The sequence below is a fragment of the Nerophis ophidion genome, linkage group LG06 (assembly GCF_033978795.1).
Source record: "Nerophis ophidion isolate RoL-2023_Sa linkage group LG06, RoL_Noph_v1.0, whole genome shotgun sequence".
Taxonomy (NCBI): domain Eukaryota; kingdom Metazoa; phylum Chordata; class Actinopteri; order Syngnathiformes; family Syngnathidae; genus Nerophis; species Nerophis ophidion.
This window is the reverse complement of record NC_084616.1, coordinates 58,445,724-58,465,662: the sequence shown is the minus strand read 5'-3', so window position 1 is coordinate 58,465,662 and position 19,939 is coordinate 58,445,724. Positions and strand designations below refer to the sequence as shown.

Sequence of the window (19,939 nt, the reverse complement as noted above, 5' to 3'; positions counted from 1 at the left end):
AACACCGATATTTGGAACGGTCCACCCACCTGCTAACACACACAGGTAGTGTGCGTTAGCAAAAATCCCCATGATGAGCTCTTTACATCGTCACATCATGGCAGCGACACAAGGACACACGTCCGTCCTGTCATACAAGTGAAGGACTGTGTGCACCGCGGCCAGCAGCCTCCTCCAACCTCCGCCTGGACTGGAACAACAAGCTCTACCCAAAGCAAGCCACCAGCCGCGGAACTGCCTCTCCTCGCTGCCATCCATGACATTCTTCAGGCTCACATTCAAGTGCTTCGTCGACTGCTTCTGAGTCTCCCCCGGCCCGCGGACACAAGCCATTCGGCCGCGTCTCTTGCTTGAGCTAACGTGGGGCTGCAGAGTCCCAAAAAATTGCGTGACATTCATTTGAGTGTTTTCTCAAGAAAGTTGGGGGGCAAACGCCGAAAAGAGTAGCGACGTAGTACATCTCCCTGTTGTGACTCAGTGCGTGTCCAAAGGTATGGAGGAGAATACTCAAGGTAGGCATGGTTTTTTTAAGGCTCCGTTAGGCACACAAATCACACAATTACCACAAAGACATGTATGTGTTTATAACCTCCAAAACGTTTTAATATGTATATAGGAACTTGTGAAACAAACATGAACTCAAAACAGTGATTACATCTCCTTGTTTACATACATTTTCTTGAAACGTGGATACACATTAGAACAGTGGTTCTTAACCTTTTTTCAGTGATGTACCCCCTGTGCACATTTTTGTTACTCAAGTACCCCCTAATCAGAGCAAAACATTTTTGGTTGAAAAAAAGAGATGAAGAAGTAAAACACAGCATTATGTAATCAGTTTCTGATTTATTAAATTATATAACAGTGCAACAATATTGCTCATTTGTAGTGGTCTTTCTTGAAGTATTTGGAAAAAAAGATATAAAAATAACAAAAAACTTGTTGAAAGATGAACAAGTGAATCAACACATAGAAGTAATCATCAACTTAAAGTGCCCTCTTTTGGGATTGTAATAGAGATCCATCTGGATTCATGAACTTAATTCTAAACATTTCTTCACAAAAAAAGAAAACTTTATCATCAATATTTATGGAACATGTCCACCAAAAATTTAGATGTCAACACTGAATATTGCATTGTTGCATTTCTTTTCACAGTTATGACTTGCGTTCATATTTTGTTGAAGTATTATATTTATAAAGGATTTTTGAATTGTTGCTATTTTTAGAACATTTAAAAAAAAAAAAGCTCACGTACCCCTTGGCATACCTTCAGGTACCCCCAGGGGTACGCGTACCCCTATTTGAGAACCACTGCATTAGAATAGTCAGTGCAGAGCTTGTATGGATTTAAAATACAGTGTCAAAATCGTTTTATTTGGTCTGACCTTTTTTTTGTGGTCCTTCATATCATTTTATATGGTCTGCCGCCACATGGTTTCATTTAAAAAGGCCTCACACATCATTTAAAGGCCTACTGAAATTAGATTTTCTTATTTAAACGGGGATAGCTGGTCCATTCTATGTGTCATGCTTGATTATTTCGCAATATTGCCATATTTTTGCTGAAAGGATTTTGTAGAGAACATTGATGATAAAGTTCTCAACTTTTGGTGCTGATAAAAAACCCCTGCCTGTACCGGAAGCAGCAGACTATATGCGCGTGACGTCACCGGTTGTGGAGCTCCTCACATTGTTTACAATCATGGCCACCAGCAGCGAGAGCAATTCGGACCGAGTAAGCGACGATTTCCCCATTAATTTGAGCGAGGATGAAAGATTCGTGGATGAGGATAGTGAGAGTGAAGAAATAGAAAAAAAAAACTATACAGTGGGAGCGATTCAGATGTTATTAGACAAATTTATAAAAATAATTCTGGAAAATCCCTTATCTGCTTATTGTGTTACTAGTGTTTTTTTGTGAGATTATATGGTCGTACTTGTACAACCTGAAGGTCGGCCCCACACCTTTCTTCAGCGCCATTCGACAGGTGGTGGCGATTCCCATCTCTGCCCTTCGCAAGGGACACTCTTCGAAACACGATCTTTTGAAATGATCGCTGCATAATACATTGTACTTTGTGTGTGTGGTCCAATCCAACAGTGTTCGCTTGACCGCTCTGTTCCATAGTAAGGCTTCACTGTCATCTTTCGGGAATGTAAACAATGAAACACTGGCTGTGTTTGTGTTGCTAAAGGCGGCCGCAATACGCCGCTTCCCACCTACAGCGTTCTTCTTTGAAGTCTCCATTATTCATTGAACAAATTGCAAAAGATTCAGCAACACAGATGTCCATAATACTGTGGAATTATGCGATGAAAAGAGACGACTTATAGCTGTGAACGGTGCTGGAACCAAATGTCCTCTACAATGCGTGACGTGCACGCATCATCATACCGCGACGTTTCAGCATGATACTTCCGCACGAAATTTAAAATTGCAATTTAGTAAACTAAACCGGCCGTATTGGCATGTGTTGCAATGTTTATATTTCATCATTGATATATAAACTATCAGACTGCGTGGTCGGTAGGAGTGGGTTTCAGTAGGCCTTTAATGTACTCAACCACTTTTAATGTGTCTCATGTTACACATAATTTAAAATGGCCTGCCATGTTAAACTTGGCCCGCCACATCATTTTGTGTTGCCTTTACATTATTTTATGTGGTCTGCCATGTCATGTAATGAGCCCTACCCAATCATTTTATGTGGACTCATCATCTAAATCAGGCCTGGGCAATTTTGACTCAGGGGGCTACAATTAGAGAAAAAAAATGTGTCTAGGGGCCGGTATATCTATTTCTAAGAACACTTGTACAAAACCTCACAATAATGTCTAATTGAATGCTAAAAGCTTTATGACAGACCGTCTTAAAAAACATAATGGACTTTTAATTTCTTGTACGAATGATAACACGCTGAATATTGACAAAATATGAAAGTCACACCCCCTGTCGATCGACATATTTACAATCAAGTGAAACGCAACAAATAGTGAAACAGGAATGCGAAGGGTACAAAATAAACTCACCTACAATCTATCTGATGTATCACTAAGCTTTAGAACTTGTGAAAATCTCCTTCCGCGTTTGGAAATGCTCCCCGCCCTCACTGCTTGGTGCCTCGTCTGAGCTGCTGTGATGTACATGACCATAGTAACTAATTAGATTACCATAGTAACTGGTATATAATCCATAAACACAGATTCCAACCATTGAAATACTTTGTATAGTCCAAGACTTACGGTCATTAGAAAACATAACTGCACATCATAATGGCAACTACACTTTCCATCTTAAAGATCTAAACATTTTTGGGAATGTCCGGCGGGCCAGATTGAAAAGCTTAACGGGCCGCATGTGGCCCCCCGGCCTTAATTTGCCCAGGTCAGGTCTAAAAGGTCTGCTACCCCCATTAGCGAGCCCCGCCTTGTCATTTTATTTGATCCACCACATTTTATGTTGCCCGCCATATCATTCTTTGTGGTCCACCATGTCATTATGTGGCCTACCCGCCACATTTTATGTGGTCCGCCACTACATTTTATGGGTCTGCCACATCAATCAAACAGGACCGCGACATCTTTAAATCTGGCCTTACATATATTCTATGTTGTCTGCACTGTCATTTTATGTAGTCCGCCACATGGTTTTTGAAGCCTTCCACCTGATTTAGGGTGGTCTGCCACTTCCGTTTAATTTGGCCTGACGCATTATTTAAAAATGGTGGCACACATAATTTAATGTTGTCTGACACATCATTTTCTCTGGGCAGCCACATGACTTAATGTAGTCCGCCACATTTAATGTGTCTCAACACATCATTTAACCTGGCCTGCCACGTCATTTTGTGTTGCCGTTACATTATGTTTTGTGGTCCGCCACGTCATGTAGTGAGCCATACCAAATCATTTTAAGTGGTCTGCCACATCATCTTAATGGTCCGCTACCCGCTTTAATGTGCCACGCCGCCGTATCATTTTGTTTGATCCACACCATTTTATGTTGACCACCATATCATTCTTTGTGGGTCACCACGTCATTATGTGGCCTGCCAGGTTATTACGTGGCCCACCCGCCACGTTTTATGTGGTCTGCCACATCATTTTATGGGTCTGACACATCATTTTATGGGTCTGCCACATCATTTTATGGGTCTGCCACATCAATTGAACAGGACCGTGACATCTTTAAACAATTGAACAGGACCGTGACATCTTTAAACCAGCCTTACATATATTCTATGTTGTCTGCACTGTCATTTTATGAAGTCCGCCACATGGTTTTTGAGACCATCCACCTCACTTAAGGTGGTCGGCCTCTTCCGTTTAAATTGGCCTGACTCATTATTTAAAAATGTTCGCACACATAATTTAATGTTGTCTGACACATCATTTTATGTGGGCAGCCACTGAATTAATGCGGTCTGCCACATTTATTTTGGCCTGTCACGTCATTTTATGTGGTCTGCCACATCAATTAATCTGTTCTGTCACATCAATTAAATCTGGTCTGCCATATCAATTAAACTGTCCCGCCACGACTTTTAGATTAGCCCGGCATATCATTTTACGTGGTCCCCCTGTCTTATTTAGTCCGCCACACGGTTTTTATGAGCCGTCACCTCATTTAGGGTGGTCTGCCATTTCCTTTTACATGGTCTGACACATCATTTAAAAGGGAACTGCATTTGTTTTTGTTTTGTTTTTTCCTATTGTTCACAATCATGAGACAAGACAAAAGGTTTTTGATTTTTTCACTTTCTTACATGTACACATCGGGTCAATCAAGTCTACTTCTAAATCACTTGGAAAATGCATTCAAAAGCTGTCAACAATACTTAATCTACGTTCCGTAATCTTTAGAATATTCAAGCTGTTGCGACATTGTTATTGTAAGAGCGAAAACTGAGGAACTCTTTTTCTAGCATACTAACACATCAGCGTGCTTCGGTATTAGCCGTAAAAGCTCACTATGGCAGAGATAAGATAGCTTCTACAACAACACGAAACGCGTTTAAGTTTGTAATTCACAACACTTTGACACGACACCAATCTGTACTTATTGAAAAACATGAGCAATCATATTACAGTATCTGTAAAGTACTAGCACACATTTTAAGTTTTGTTTATACACAGCTGAGCTAGCCACACAGCATATGTACTGTAAATATTTGCATGTATCATGACCGATATTAAAGGCTTACTGAAATGAGATTTTCTTATTTAAACGGGGATAACAGGTCAATTTTTTGTGTCATACCTGATCCTTTCGCGATATTGCCATATTTTTGCTGAAAGAATTTAGTATAGAACATCGCATATAAAGTACGCAACTTTTGGTCGCTAATAAAAAAGCCTTGCCTGTACCGGAAGTAGCAGACGATGTGCGCGTGACGTCACGGGTTGTAGGGCTCCTGACATCCTCACATTGTTTATAATCATAGCCACCAGCAGCAAGAACAATTCGGACCGAGAAAGCGACGAGTTCCCCATTAATTTGAGCGAGGATGAAAGATTCGTGGATGAGGAAAGTTAGAGTGAAGCACTAAAAAAGAAAAAAGAAAAGAGACAGCAGTGTGAGCGATTCAGATGTTATTAGACACATTTACTAGGATAATTCTGGAAAATCCCTTATCTGTGTTAATAGTGTTTTAGTGAGATTATAAAGTCATAACTGAAAGTCGGAGGGCTGCGGTGAACGCCAGTGTCTCTCAGAGAAGCCAATGGAGGAGCCAACATCACAGCTGCCTTTTCGACAGCTACAGGAGGAGGTCGCATAATCCACTCAAGTCTCCGGTAAGAGCCGACTTAATATCACAATTTTCCCATCCAAAAACTTGCTGGTTGACGTAGAGAAACATGTTCGCTTGACCGCTCTGTGTTAGAGCTTCGCAAAACAAAGAAACACTGGCTGTGTTTCGGTGCTAAAGGCAGCTGCAATCCAACGCTTTTCCACCAACAGCATTCTTCTTTATAGTCTCCATTATTAATTGGACAAATTACTGTGTAATTATGCGATGAAAAGAGATGACTTTTAGCCGTAAGTGGTGCTGGGCTAATATGTCCGCTACAACCCGAGACGTCACAAACACACGCCATCATACGCGTCATCATTCCGCGACGTTTTCAACAAGAAACTCTGCGGGAATTTCAAAATTGTAATTTAGTAAACTAAACCGGCCGTATTGGCATGTGTTGCAATGTTAAGATTTCATCATTGATCTATAAACTTTATCAGACTGCGTGGTCGGTAGTAGTGGTGACTCACTCGATGGACAGTTGTTCGTCTGGTCCAGCTGGCCTGTGGGTATTTCCTGTTGATTTTGGGTAAACAATCCATTTATGTCAAAATAGCTTGTCTCCAAGTTCCATTTTATAGCCTCAAAGTCACTCATCCCCATATCCCGACTTTTGTCTGCTCCAACGTCTCACTCTTCCTTCATGCTCGCTTCTATAAGTGCAGTTTATTTCGCTTCAAAAATTAGATTTTAATTCCTGATTTGTCCAAAAATAGTCATCTTTGTTGTCTGTTACCAAGTCTGCCATGATTATGACACACACTCATGTTTGATTCCGGAAGTAGGAACACACATGTTGCCAGAAGTCAGACGTGCGCGGCTGTGGAAACAGAAATCAATGCGTGGAATAAATCGGTCCTGGAAATGATTAAAATGATCAAAATATGGTAAATATTGTACATATTCATTATTGTTATAAACGTGTCTGTTACTACATTATATATACAGTATATACTTGCACTGCATAGATCAGGGGTGTCAAACGTACTACCCTTGGGCCGGATCAGGCCCTCGAACATGTTTGATGCGGGATGAGTTTGATAAGTATAAAAATTAACCTGAAATTTTTGAATAAAATAAACAGCTATTTTAAATGTGTCCACTAGATGTCACAATAGCAATTAGTGTATCTTTGTAGATGATGCTACATATGTACAAAATAAACCACATGATGTTAAGTACATTGGTCGAGGAAAATGATCAGACCAAGTAGATAACATCCTGTAATTTGATTTTGATCTTTTTTCATCTCGATTGAAAATTAACACCTATGAATGATAAACACAATCACATAATTCATTCAGAAAATATAAATAACGACAAATAAATTATTAACCGCAACATTTAAGGGTAAAAAACAACAACATAATGATTTGTACATTTTCAGAATGTGCTTGTTCTATTTTTAAACAAAGAAAACGATCTGAAGTTGTCTTTATTTTGAAGTTATCTTGTCGTGATTTTACCAGCCCGGCCCACTTGGGAGTGGATTTTTCTTCATGCGGCCCCCGATCTAAAATGAGTCACCCTTGGCGTAGATAAAGCATTGCTGAAGGGATTTGAAGTTGTTTTAGAGGGCTTTTACAACGGGGACTCCCATTAGGCGCATCTTTTAAGGGTAAAAAAAAAAAGATGTGTCTTCTTGTCACCCGTGATTGTGAACGACAGGTGAAATTCCCCAAAAAGTGCAGTTCCCTTTTAACATGTACCAAAATATCATTTTAAGTGGTGCGGCACAATTTTATTTGGGCAACCACATAAATAAATGTGGTCTGCTGCATTTATTTTGGCCTGACACATCATTTAAATTGCTCCGCCATATTTAACTTGGCCCGCCGCATCGTTTTATGTCACCGCCACATTATTTTATCTTCCCCGCCATGTCATTTTATGTGCCACGGCACATCATTTAAAATGCCCCACCACATCATTGTTTGAGGTTTGCCACATCATTATGTAGCCTGCACGCCACATTATTTACTATATCACACCAGGTTTTTTGTGTGGTCTGCCAAATCGTGTAATTTTCCCCACCACGTCATTTTATGTGGCTGTGGTCATGTCATTCAATGTGGTCTGACACATTATTTGTCGTGTTACACAACATTTCATTTGGCCCACCATATCAATTTACGTGGTCCAACACATCATTTTATGTTGCTCACCATGTCACTAGGTGCCCTGCCACATCAATTTATGTGGTCCAACAACATAATTTATGTGGTCCCACACATTTAATGTGGTCCGCCACGATATTTAGTGGGCCCTGCTTATATGGCACAACCGTCTCATATTTTATGTATTCCGCCATATCTTTTTATTATCTTTTATTTATCATTTTATATGGCCCGCCACATGATCTAATGTGCCTTGCCACATCCTATATAAGTGGCCCGACACATAATATAAGTTGGTCCCCCACATTTAACATGCCATGTCATTTTAGGTTGCCTCAGCATTATTTTATATGCCCCACCACTTTATACAAAGTGTGTTAGCCACATTATTATGTGGCTTGCCTGCCAAAGAGTTTCATGTTTCAAGCCACATCAAGTAACAAGGTCCGCCAAATTATTTAATTTGTTCGCCACATCATTTTATATTTACATTAATTTTTACAGGACATTCAATCGATCGATCGTTTGTCTTGGAAGACGTTTTGCAACTTATCAGTTCATGCTCATAGACTTGCACACCGGCATTTGCTCTGTGTTGTTTAATAATGGCAATTTGGCGAGTTAATGATAGCTATCACTGAGTGTACTGTATGTTCTATCGTAATAACAACATTACTGCAAATCGTTAGTTTAGTTAGCTTTTTTTGATTAGCTTACGTGTATGCGTACACACTCCCTGCGTGTAAGTATAAATTAGAGCCCGAACAAATTCATCAGGCCGACAAGCAATTTTTTATTCAACGTAATTAGTAATTCAATCAATTAATCAATGTTTATTTATATAGCCCTAAATCACAAATGTCTCAAAGGACTGTACAAACCATTACGACTACGACATCCTCGGAAGAACCCACATAAGGGCAAGTGAAATAATTGTGAAAAATAATGACATATAAATGAATATGTTCTTCAAACCACTGGATAAGCTTGCCGGTGGTGTTCGTCTTACATGTTTTGGTTTAAAGAAATTTGTTGAGAGCAAGTTTTTATTCAGTTCAGCAGGAACAATGTTTTATTTGAGAAATAAATTATTTCCATTCTGTTAACATTGTGGCATGTTGGGCTAAAAATGTGGTGAGGTGTAATTACATGTACAGATTTGATTGCACACAAATAAAAAAGCCACACAAATCACAATCGAGTCTACTGGCTATTCCAAAAAGATGTCCCTTATCTTTTTCAGTGAGTTGGCAACCCTTTGAATGTATATTTTATCGCAACAACATGACTGCAATTTTGTCCTTTGCGTCTCTTAAACTGCTTTCTTGTGTGGGCACCCGCACCCTTTGTGTACATGAATCAGAGACATTGGTGAGTGAAAAGCCTGAACACCATACAAATTCCGACGAGTAACTTTGTATAATATGATTAGTACTTGTGAAAAATGGAGACATATATACAGTAGGTGTGATGTTCTTGGGATGCAACTCAGTATTCTTCTTCCTCCAAACACGACGAGTTGAGTTTATACCAAAATGGATACATGGATGATACAGCAGAGGATTGGGAGAATGTCATGTGGTCAGATGAAACCAAAATATAACGTTTTGGTATAAACTCAATTTGTCGTCTTTGGAGGAAGAAGAATACTGAGTTGCATCCCAAGAACACCACACCTACTGTGTGAAGCATGGGGGTGGAAACATCATGCTTTGGGGCTGTTTTTCTGCTAAGGGGACAGGACAATTGATCCGTGTTAAGGAAAGAATGACTGGGGCCATGTATCGTGAGATTTTGAGCCAAAACCTCCTTCCATCAGGGAGAACTTTGAATGGTTGATCAAATACTTATTTTCCACCATAATTTACAAATACATTCTTTAAAAATCCTACAATGTGAATTCTGGATTTTTTTTCACATTCTGTCTCTCACAGTTGAAGTGTACCTACGATGTAAATTACAGACCTCTGTCATCATTTTAGGTGGGAGAACTTGCACAATCGGTGACTGAATATATACTTTTTTGCCCCACTGTAAATGTTCTTTAAACCACTAATGGTAACATAAGTTAGCCGGTGGGGTTCTTGTTATGTTTTGGTTTAAAAATGTAATCTTGAATTGCAAACACCCTCTTTTAAAAGAGGTTTTTATACGGTTAAGCTGACTGCGACTTTTTCTCTTTGCCTCGCCAGCCATGTTAGTAGTTACAGCGAAGGATTTTTCGCATCCAACTGGTACACAAACAAGCTAGTCTGACCAGTAAGAGGAAAGTGAAGAATGTACTTCAGAACAGAGGAGATGAAAACATCTCAAGGGTTAGTTGATTAGCATTGTCTTTCAGGGCCATAAAGCTGTACATATCAGGGAGAACTTTGAATGGTTGACCAAATACTTATTTTCCCCCATAATTTACAAATACTTTTTTTTTTAAATTCCTACAATGTGAATTCCTGGATTTTTTTTGGATCCGCTTTGGACTGGACTGTCGCGACTGTGTTGGATCCATTATGGATTGAACTTTCACAGTATCATGTTAGACCCGCTCGACATCCATTGCTTTCGTCCTCTCCAAGGTTCTCATAGTCATCATTGTCACCGACGTCCCACTGGGTGTGAGTTTTCCTTGCCCTTATGTGGGCTCTACCGAGGATGTCATTGTGGTTTGTGTTGTGGTTTGTGCAGCCCTTTGAGACACAAGTGATTTAGGGCTATATAAGTAAACATTGATTGATTGATTGAAATACAGGCTATGTGTTAAAATGTCTGTCTCCTGACTTGAAACGACTTTATACATCCTTACAAGAATATTAGATGTAGGCGGTTTATCTCATTTCCGTGCTGTCAGGTTAGGCTACAATGCTAGATCGCAAGCCTATCATCTTCATTTGTCAATTGAGTTAAATGCAGACAAAAAACTGTTAAAATGAAATATAAAATGCTAAGAATGTACAAACCCCATTTCCATTTGAGTTGGGAAATTGTTTTAGGAAATATTCGACGTTGTGTCATCGGGACCAAAGGGGAAGCGAACCATCCGGACTGTCGTCGCAAAGTTCAAAAGCGAGTATCTGTGATGGTATGGGGGTGAATTAGTGCCCAAGGCATGGGTAACTTACACATCTGGGAAAGCACCATTAATGCTGATAGGTACATACAGGTTTTGGAACAACATATGCTGCTATCAAAGCGCCGTCAGCATGTGTTACAACAGCGTGGCTTCGTAAAAAGTGCGGGTACTTACCTGGCCTGCCTGCAGTCCAGACCTGTCTCCCATTGAAAATGTGTGGAGCAGTATGAAGCGTAAAATACAAGAGCGGAGACCCCGGACTATTGAACGACTGAAGCTCTACATAAAACAAGAATGGGAAAGAATTCCACTTTCAAAGCTTCAACAATTAGTTTCCTCAGTTCCCAAATGTTTTGTGAGTGGTGTTAAAAGAAAAGGTGATGTAACACAGTGGTGAACATACCCTTTCACAACTACTTTGGCACATGTTGCAGCAGTTAAATTATAAGTTATTATTATTTGCAAAAAAAAAAAAGTATCAATTTGAACATCAAATATCTTGTCTTTGTAACATATTCATCTGAATATGGGTTGAAAAGGATTTGCAAATCATTGTATTCCGTTTATATTTACATCTAACGCAATTTCCCAACTCATATGGAAACAGGGTTTGTATACTAAACGCTAACTCTTGCTAATATCAATGGTAAGGAAGATGCTACATATTGTTACAAATAGTTATATATCTTTTCTTATTGGCCTTACTGCTTCATTGTAGGAACTGTCTTCGCGAATAAATGTAGTTTGGTGTATGTCCGTCTGTATTCAGTGTTCTCTAGCCTTTTTGCCGTTCACTCACAACAGTGTCGGTGCATCGCGGATTTTAAAGTACCATTGAGTACATTAAGAGTTAAGTAGCCATCTATGTTTTCATATTAAAATTATGTTGGTTTTAGAGCAGTGGTTAAGCTTTTGACTTCGGACCCAACACTTTCAATACAGAGGGGCCCGGGCCCAAACAAATATCCATCCATCCATCGATCCATTTTCTACGGCTTATTCCCTTTGGGAACGCGGGGGGTGCTGGTGCCTATCTTAGCTACAATTGGGCGAAAGGCGGTGTACACTCTGGACAAGTCGTCACCTCATCGCAGGGTCCACACAGACAACATTCATACTCACATTCACACGCTACGGCCAATTGTTTAGTGTTGCCAATCAACCTATCCAAGGGTGCATGTGTTTGGAGGTGGGAAGAAGCCGGAGTACCCAGAGGGAACCCAAGCATTCACGGGGAAGACATTCAAACTCCACAGAGAAAGATCCCGAGCCCGGGATTGAACCCTGACTACTTAAGACCTTCGTATTGTGAGGCAGACGCACTAACCCCTCTTCCACCGTGAAGCCCTAGTAGTCTTACTCTTGATTTTAATTGTATTCAATAATTACATCTAATATCTATTTAGACTTTACAACTGTCAAATGATATGAAACCACATGGAATTCACAAAAAGTATAATTTATTGAAATAAGTCCTAACCAAATGTACTGCATAAAAAGGTTTCCAGTACTTCTTGTGCGGCTGCACGTCTGGCTGGGCCGCACATCTGTGAAAGCACATTGTCACGAAACGCAAAAGTTAAGCAGGCACTTCTTCCTATTAGGCAGTAGTTTGGCAGAGTGACCTGTGCTGGTCATTACAACCAATAACAGTGCATCTTTGGTTATGGCTCTCACTGTGGACATATTTTTGTTTGGGCTACAAACACGCTTCTACAAAAAAAACATCAGCCAGAAAAAAACTTTAATCTAAATGGAGATACCTGCTGATGTAACATGTTGGCATATGTCTCAGATCAGGGCAAAACTCAATTGTTTGGAACAAGCAAAATTGTTTTATAAAAATCTCAACACCTCCATGGTTTCAATTCATATTTAATGCACCAATGGGGATCTCAAACATACGAAAACTGGTGCCAACAAGCAATAAAATAAAATATTATGCCCCTTCAAAATTAAGGACTGTTTATACACCTTGAGCTGATAGTACTGTGCATAAGTCTGTCAGCCAGCACTTTCAATTAGGGATTTTGAGAGAGACTGGACTAAAACAACAAATGTATACAGGATAGATTCTAGCAATGTAGGGACATAGGCACAATACAATATTGAGCATACATCACACTGAAAAATACAAGTGTTTTGTCTACTTATATTGTCCAGGTGAACTCGGCCTCACACAGATGCAAGCAGGGGACTTGTCTGAAACAGAGGGGGAAGAATCAGCTCTCTCTCAGCCTGTGCCTGGTGCGAGTCCAGGGCATGGTGAGGGTAGAAGCGTGAGCCAAGATGGAAGCAATAAGGCTGTTGCAGTACCAGTGGTGGAGAGAGTAACCTGGACCAGACAAATGGACTTTATCATGTCGTGCGTAGGATTTGCTGTAGGTCTGGGCAATGTGTGGCGCTTCCCTTACCTTTGCTACAAGAACGGAGGAGGTAAGCTCTTCTGGCCATATGTGCTGTAAAATCTTACTGACAAAACTGAATTTGATAACAGTAAGTTTTATAATTTTACTATTGTTGTTGACCGAGTAATTAGCAATTGTTGACTGAGCCACACTAACCAGTATTTTATTTTTTTACATTAAGTGTCATCATGTAAACCCCTCTGTTCTAGCATTAGGAACATAACACAATCATACTTTGATAAATGATTATAGGTATTGCATGTTAGACATGATGGTGGTTTTAACTCGTAACTTTCCAATTGTGAACCAGCAAACTGCTCAAATAATAAGTTGTAATCTAACCCCACCTGCCTTTCACTGTATATTGGATGTTTGCACCGCATGACAAGTTGTTGTGCCATTGCAGGCGTGTTTCTTATCCCCTACCTGCTGATAGTTTTCTTTGGGGGCATCCCAGTATTTTTCTTGGAAATCGCTCTGGGACAGTTCATGAAGCAGGGAGGGGTCTCTGCCTGGAACATTGTCCCTCTTTTCAAAGGTACTTCTTAATATAAGGCTGTAGGAGTAAGGCATAACAGGTCACTGATCATGTTGTCTTGTTTGCTATACTAGGTCTTGGCCTGGCATCAATGGTGATTGTGTTTTTCTGCAACACCTACTACATCATGATTCTTGTGTGGGGGCTCTACTTTCTCTGCCATTCTTTTACCAATCCACTGCCATGGGCCACCTGCGGACACCCCTGGAACACTCCCAAATGCACAGAGGACTTCCATCGCACCTGCCAAAACATTTCTCAAGACATGAATCACAGCTGTATAGAGATTGATGGCATGCGCTCCCCAGTCCTGGAGTTTTGGGAGTATGCCATCTCTTACTTTAAATTGTGTTAGAGGTTGAATCATTTTTTTCCAAAAGTCCTATTTAACGATGTCAACTCACTTGTGTAAAACGGCAAACCATTTTAAATGGGCTTTTGTTTTTCCCTCATAGGCGCAAAGTTCTCCATCTTTCCAGTGGGATTCATCAGCCCGGTAGCATCAACTTTGAGGTTGTGCCATGTCTTTTTGCCACTTGGATCATTGTTTATTTCTGCATGTGGAAAGGAGTTAAATCCACAGGAAAGGTAGGTCACATCTTAATAGTTTGTTATAGTTTTTTATTATGCGAAACATTTTACTTGCAGTTCACAGTAAATGGCTAACTTTAGAATAAAGAGCCATTAGTATCTCCAACCCCATTGTTTAGAGCAGTGGTTCTCAAATGGGGGTATGCGTACCCCTGGGGGTATTTGAAGGTATGCCAAGGGGTACGTAAGATTATTTAAAAATATTCTAAAATTAGCAGCAATTCAAAAATCCTAGATAAATATATTTATTGAATAATACCTCAACGAAATATGAATGTAAGTTCATAAACTGAAAAGAAATGCAACAATGCAATATTCAGTGTTGACAGCTAGATTTTTTTGTGGGCATGTTCCATAAATATTGACGTTAAAGATGTATTTTTTTGTGAAGAAATGTTTAGAATTAAGTTCATGAATACAGATGTATCTCTATTACAATCCCCAAAGAGGGCACTTTTAAGTTGATGATTACTTTTATGTGTAGAAATCTTTCTTTATAATTGAATCACTTGTTTATTTTTCAACAAGTTTTTAGTTATTTTTACATCTTTTTTTCCCAAATAGTTCAAAGAAGACCACTACAAATGAGCAATACAATCCCCAAAGAGGGCACTTTTAAGTTGATGATTACTTTTATGTGTAGAAATCTTTCTTTATAATTGAATCACTTGTTTATTTTTCAACAAGTTTTTAGTTATTTTTACATCTTTTTTTCCCAAATAGTTCAAAGAAGACCACTACAAATGAGCAATATTTTGCACTGTTATACAATTTAATAAATCAGAAACTGATGACATAGTTCTGTATTTTACTTTATCTCTTTTTCAACCAAAAATGTTTTGCTCTGATTAGGGGGTACTTAAATTAAAAAAATGTTCACAGGGGGTACATCACTGAAAAAAGTTTGAGAACCACTGGTTTAGAGAATGATCCAAGTGTTTGCACCCATACCCAAAATAATGTATAATCTAGTGTGTATATATAATATATAATACAATAAAATATAGTGTATATAATAGGATACTATTCTATACACCTGGTGAAAGTGGAGGCATTAATTTTTTTTCCTCATTTGATACAATTATCTTAAAAACTGAACGATGATTTGAGAATCAAAACAATCAGGCACATTATACAAGGGGTTTCAAAAAAGTTCCAGGACTGTTAATGTTCACTGTCAATGTGAGGGGCATGGTCCACTGAGTTCCTTCTGCAGTGCCAGACGTTCAATAAGAACATGTTCAAATATAGTCTGTAGCATTTGCTTTTTCAGTGCGTGAGAAGAGGCGAAAGTTGTGGCAGAACAAACGTGCCTGCTCACAATACCGTAAGAGGCACAAGCTTTCTACTCACCCAAATTGGCTACATGTGATATTTTTCCTCTTTCCCAAACGAAAGGTGTGATCAAAGGGTATCTCTTTTGAAGACCGGGACAACATCAAGATAGTAGTGATGACAGCTATGGAGGATCCTAGAAGAATCCTTATAAGAGTGCATGACAGAGAACGCTGCAAAGTGATGTTAGACTCAAGAGCAATTACTTTCAATGAGAAAACCTGTAGTCTTGATTTGAAATACAAATTTAAGAAAACTTTTGTGACACCAGTCCAGGAACTTTTTTGACAATGCTCATAAATATTTGCTCCTCTAAGATTCCTTCAAATATTAGTTTGAACTTCATCTTAATTACCCATGAATTCAACAAATGTCCTTATTGTGTATTTCTTCTAGGTTGTATACTTCACAGCTCTGTTCCCTTATGTAGTTCTGGTTATTCTGTTGGCCCATGCCGTCACCTTACCTGGAGCTTCAAATGGAATTATATACTACCTGAAACCAAATTGGTCCAAACTGGGAGAAGCACAGGTATGAGTAATATTTAATAATGTTAGGCAGCGAAACAAAAGCTTGGCTGAGTTTGTCATCCATTCAGTGACTCAATACAATGTTACTCTGCTGTAGGTATGGATTGATGCTGGTACACAGATTTTTTTCTCCTATGCCATCGGACTCGGTGCTCTGACTGCACTGGGCAGCTACAACCGCTTCCATTACAACTGTTACCAGTGAGTCAATACTATGTTTGAGAAGAAAACAGCACTGCAACAGCACTGCAACAGCACAGTCACTCTGGTGTCATAGCTTTTTTTTTTTTTTTTTTTTTAAATTTTCGTTGTATTTGTGTAAATTACCACTTTTACTCCCTCACACAAAAAAATGGGAAAACATCCTCCCCATTCCTTGTCGCTGTGCTATTATGTTTGTGTTACCACTTTTATTAAACCCTAAAGTTAACCCCATCATTGATTGACTTGAAATATCTCATACAGCCTAATGTGCTACAAAACACTGACTAACTTTAGGGTGCTTAGTTGAATCAACACAATATTTTACAAATAGCGTCATTGCTTTCCTGTTGCATTAAATCTATCTTGATATATTTTCCCCAAAAAAGTTGGAAGTGAGGTTTTCACCACGCTAATGTCATGATCGAACTTTCTGGAGAGCAAAGGGTTTGAAAACATTTTAATTTTAATGGTCTTCATAGAAAGGGATTTCTTACCTCAACCTCCATTTTATTATGTAATATATATGAGCATTAGGATTTCCATCTGCAGCATCTTATCAATTACTTTAATAATTACTATTTATCATCTTTCGTCACATTATTTGACATTGTTTACCTTTTGGCAACAATAGAAAATTATTTGCAAATTAATTTTGTACTAGGTTGCACAATAGCAAAGCAGTTAAAGGAGATTCGAGTTTGTTAGTAGTAATTTGAGATATTTTTGATTAAGCAGCAACTTAAAGTGTGTACACCTTCTGCCCTCAGACATTGAGCCAGACCTAAATTTGATTTGCAGCATTACACTACCAGCGGCTAAAATATAAAATGAAGCATATGTTCCTCAGTTGTAATCCATCCTTTTCTGTGTCTCCTTAGAGATGCATTTTTACTGGCTGCCGTTAATAGTGGAACCAGCTTCTTTGCAGGCTTTGTCGTGTTTTCTGTGTTGGGCTTCATGGCGGCAGAGCAAGGTGTGGACATCAGTAAGGTAGCTGAGAGGGGTAAGTGTACAGCTTTTCCAAATTAGAGCTAGTACTGCGTATTCTGTAGATGTTGTATACACATGACTAATGTGATTGTGTAGGTCCAGGCCTGGCCTTTATTGCATACCCCAAGGCTGTGACTTTAATGCCCCTAGCACCACTCTGGGCCGCACTCTTCTTTTTTATGTTACTGATAATGGGCCTGGACAGTCAGGTAAGATGAGTTGGCCTAACACTTTAGTTCCATCTTTTCTGTTTGTTGCCTACTTTTCCCTTCTCCAATTATTTCAGTTTGTTGGAGTAGAGGGTTTGGTAACCGGAATCATGGACATGCTTCCTCCAAAGTTTGCTCAGGGCTACTTGCGACGAGAGGCAGTAGCAGGCATCTGCTGTATTATCTGTTTTATCATTGACTTGTCCATGGTCACAGAGGTAGAACTTTCCCTTAATATTATTTTGACCTGTATATACATGATGGGAGGTTGTACAACTATTTGGAAGCTGACAGTAGTGGTGTTGAACGGGCGATCTGTGTCGCCATTGGACAAGTACTATAGCTCCCACCTGTTTCATTATACAAAACCATATTTGACTCTTCAGTGTCACTAAACAGTAATTAAGGGTTTTATAATCTCTCTAAACACCTAACCTTGAGGATCTCAGATGAATGACAGACAGAGCCTCTTATAGATAGTAGTGGGAAAAGCAAGACTACTCTTAAGATCCCGTTGCAACTCTGGAAATCTGTTTTTCTTAATTACGACTCCTTTTACTGCAGTAGTTACAGTTGTGATCAAAATTAATCAACCCCCACACAATTTTGGTGTTTTAGCAAGTAGGACATTTATTCCGTATTTTGTTTATAGTCATATCAAATAAAGATGCATTAAATAGACATGCAACTTGAATCACAACATTATATTGACAAACTTATTCAACCCCTTGAAGATCATAACTCTTAAAAACAGAATTTGAATAAGGTCTTTTCAATCAGGTATTGAAAACACCTGTAGCTGCGATTAGAACCATAACGAGCAACAATTAAACTGATTGAAAAAGACTGTGACGCTCAGCTTCTTGTAGATGGTCAATGGTGTATTTGCAATATGGTGAAGTCCAGGGAGTGGTCAAAGAAGTCAAAAGAGGAAGTACTTTCTCTTCATAAGAAAGGATATGGATGTTAGAAAATAGCAAAGACATTACACATTCCAAGAGACACAGCTGGGAGCATAATTCGCAAGTTTAAAGCTAAAGGCACAGTGGAAACACTACCTGGGCATGGTAGATAGAGGATGATGTGTGCAACTGCTGTCCGGTATTTGAAGCGTACAGTGGTGAAAAACCCCCGGGTAACAGCTGAGGAACTACGACAGGACATTGCAGAGGGGGAACGCAGGTTTCGTCCCAGACAATAAGGCGCGCACTACGAGATGAAGGCCTCCATGCCAGAACTCCGAGGCGCACCCCACTTCTGACTACCAGGCACAAGAAAAATAGACTCCAGTATGCCAAAAATCATCTGGACAAACCCCAAAAGTTTTGCGAAACTATTCTATAGAGTGATGAGAAAAAAGTGGAACTCTTTGGGCCTATGAATCAACGAATTCTGGAGGAGAAAAAAATGAAGCTTACAAAGAGAAGAACACCTTTCCTACTGTTAAGCATGGTGGGGGGGTCAATCATGCTCTGGGGCTGTTTCTCTGCCTCAGGTAACAGGAATCTCCAGCGCGTTCAAGGCATTATGAATTCTATTTCCTACCAGGATATATTAGCTGCAAATTTCATGAAGTCAGTGACGAAGCTGAGGCTTGGGAGACGTTGGACCTTCCAACAGGACAACGATCCCAAGCATACCTCCAAATTAACATCAGAGTGGTTGCAGAAGAAGGGCTGGAAGACTCTGGAGTGGCCTTCACAGTCGCCAGACCTAAATCCTATAGAAAACCTGTGGTGGGACTTAAAACCTGTGGTGGGACTTGAAGAAGGCAGTTGCAGCACGCAAGCCCAAGAATATGAATGAACTGGAGGCCTTTGCCCAAGACGATTGGGCTAAAATACCTGTAGATCGTCGCAAGAAACTTTTTTCTGGTTATGTATCACGTTTGAAGGATGTAATTACTGCCAAAGGGTGTTCTACTAAGTACTAAAGATGCATGTAACTAGGGGGTTGAATAATTTTGTCGATGAGATATTAAGAAAACGTCCTTTTTTGGTATTTTGTAAAATACAGTGTTACAATTTAAGTTGCATTTGTCTATTTGACACATTTTATTTGATTTGACTATAAACAAAATACGGAATAAATGTCCAACTTGCTAAAACACCAAAATTGTGTGGGGGTTGAATATTTTTGATCACAACTG

General features: G+C 39.4%; 1 protein-coding gene across 4 annotated transcripts in view; it reads left to right on the top strand.

Annotated features, from left to right (window-relative positions):
- The window catches only part of LOC133555021 (sodium- and chloride-dependent creatine transporter 1-like), a 72,907-nt gene continuing 52,968 nt past the window's right edge, over positions 1 to 19,939 (top strand). For 3 of the 4 annotated variants that reach the window (XR_009807259.1, XM_061904430.1, XM_061904429.1), the window contains exons 1-10: positions 1 to 512; positions 13,149 to 13,421; positions 13,800 to 13,931; positions 14,006 to 14,255; positions 14,387 to 14,519; positions 16,254 to 16,388; positions 16,485 to 16,588; positions 17,470 to 17,594; positions 17,678 to 17,790; positions 17,868 to 18,008. Coding sequence is in view for 3 of the 4 variants with exons in the window: in XM_061904430.1 (XP_061760414.1) it covers positions 494 to 512; positions 13,149 to 13,421; positions 13,800 to 13,931; positions 14,006 to 14,255; positions 14,387 to 14,519; positions 16,254 to 16,388; positions 16,485 to 16,588; positions 17,470 to 17,594; positions 17,678 to 17,790; positions 17,868 to 18,008 (1,425 nt within the window). In the remaining variant the exon portion in view is untranslated. The remainder of the gene's footprint in view (positions 513 to 13,148; positions 13,422 to 13,799; positions 13,932 to 14,005; positions 14,256 to 14,386; positions 14,520 to 16,253; positions 16,389 to 16,484; positions 16,589 to 17,469; positions 17,595 to 17,677; positions 17,791 to 17,867; positions 18,009 to 19,939) is intronic. The other variant, XM_061904431.1, reaches the window with a different exon arrangement.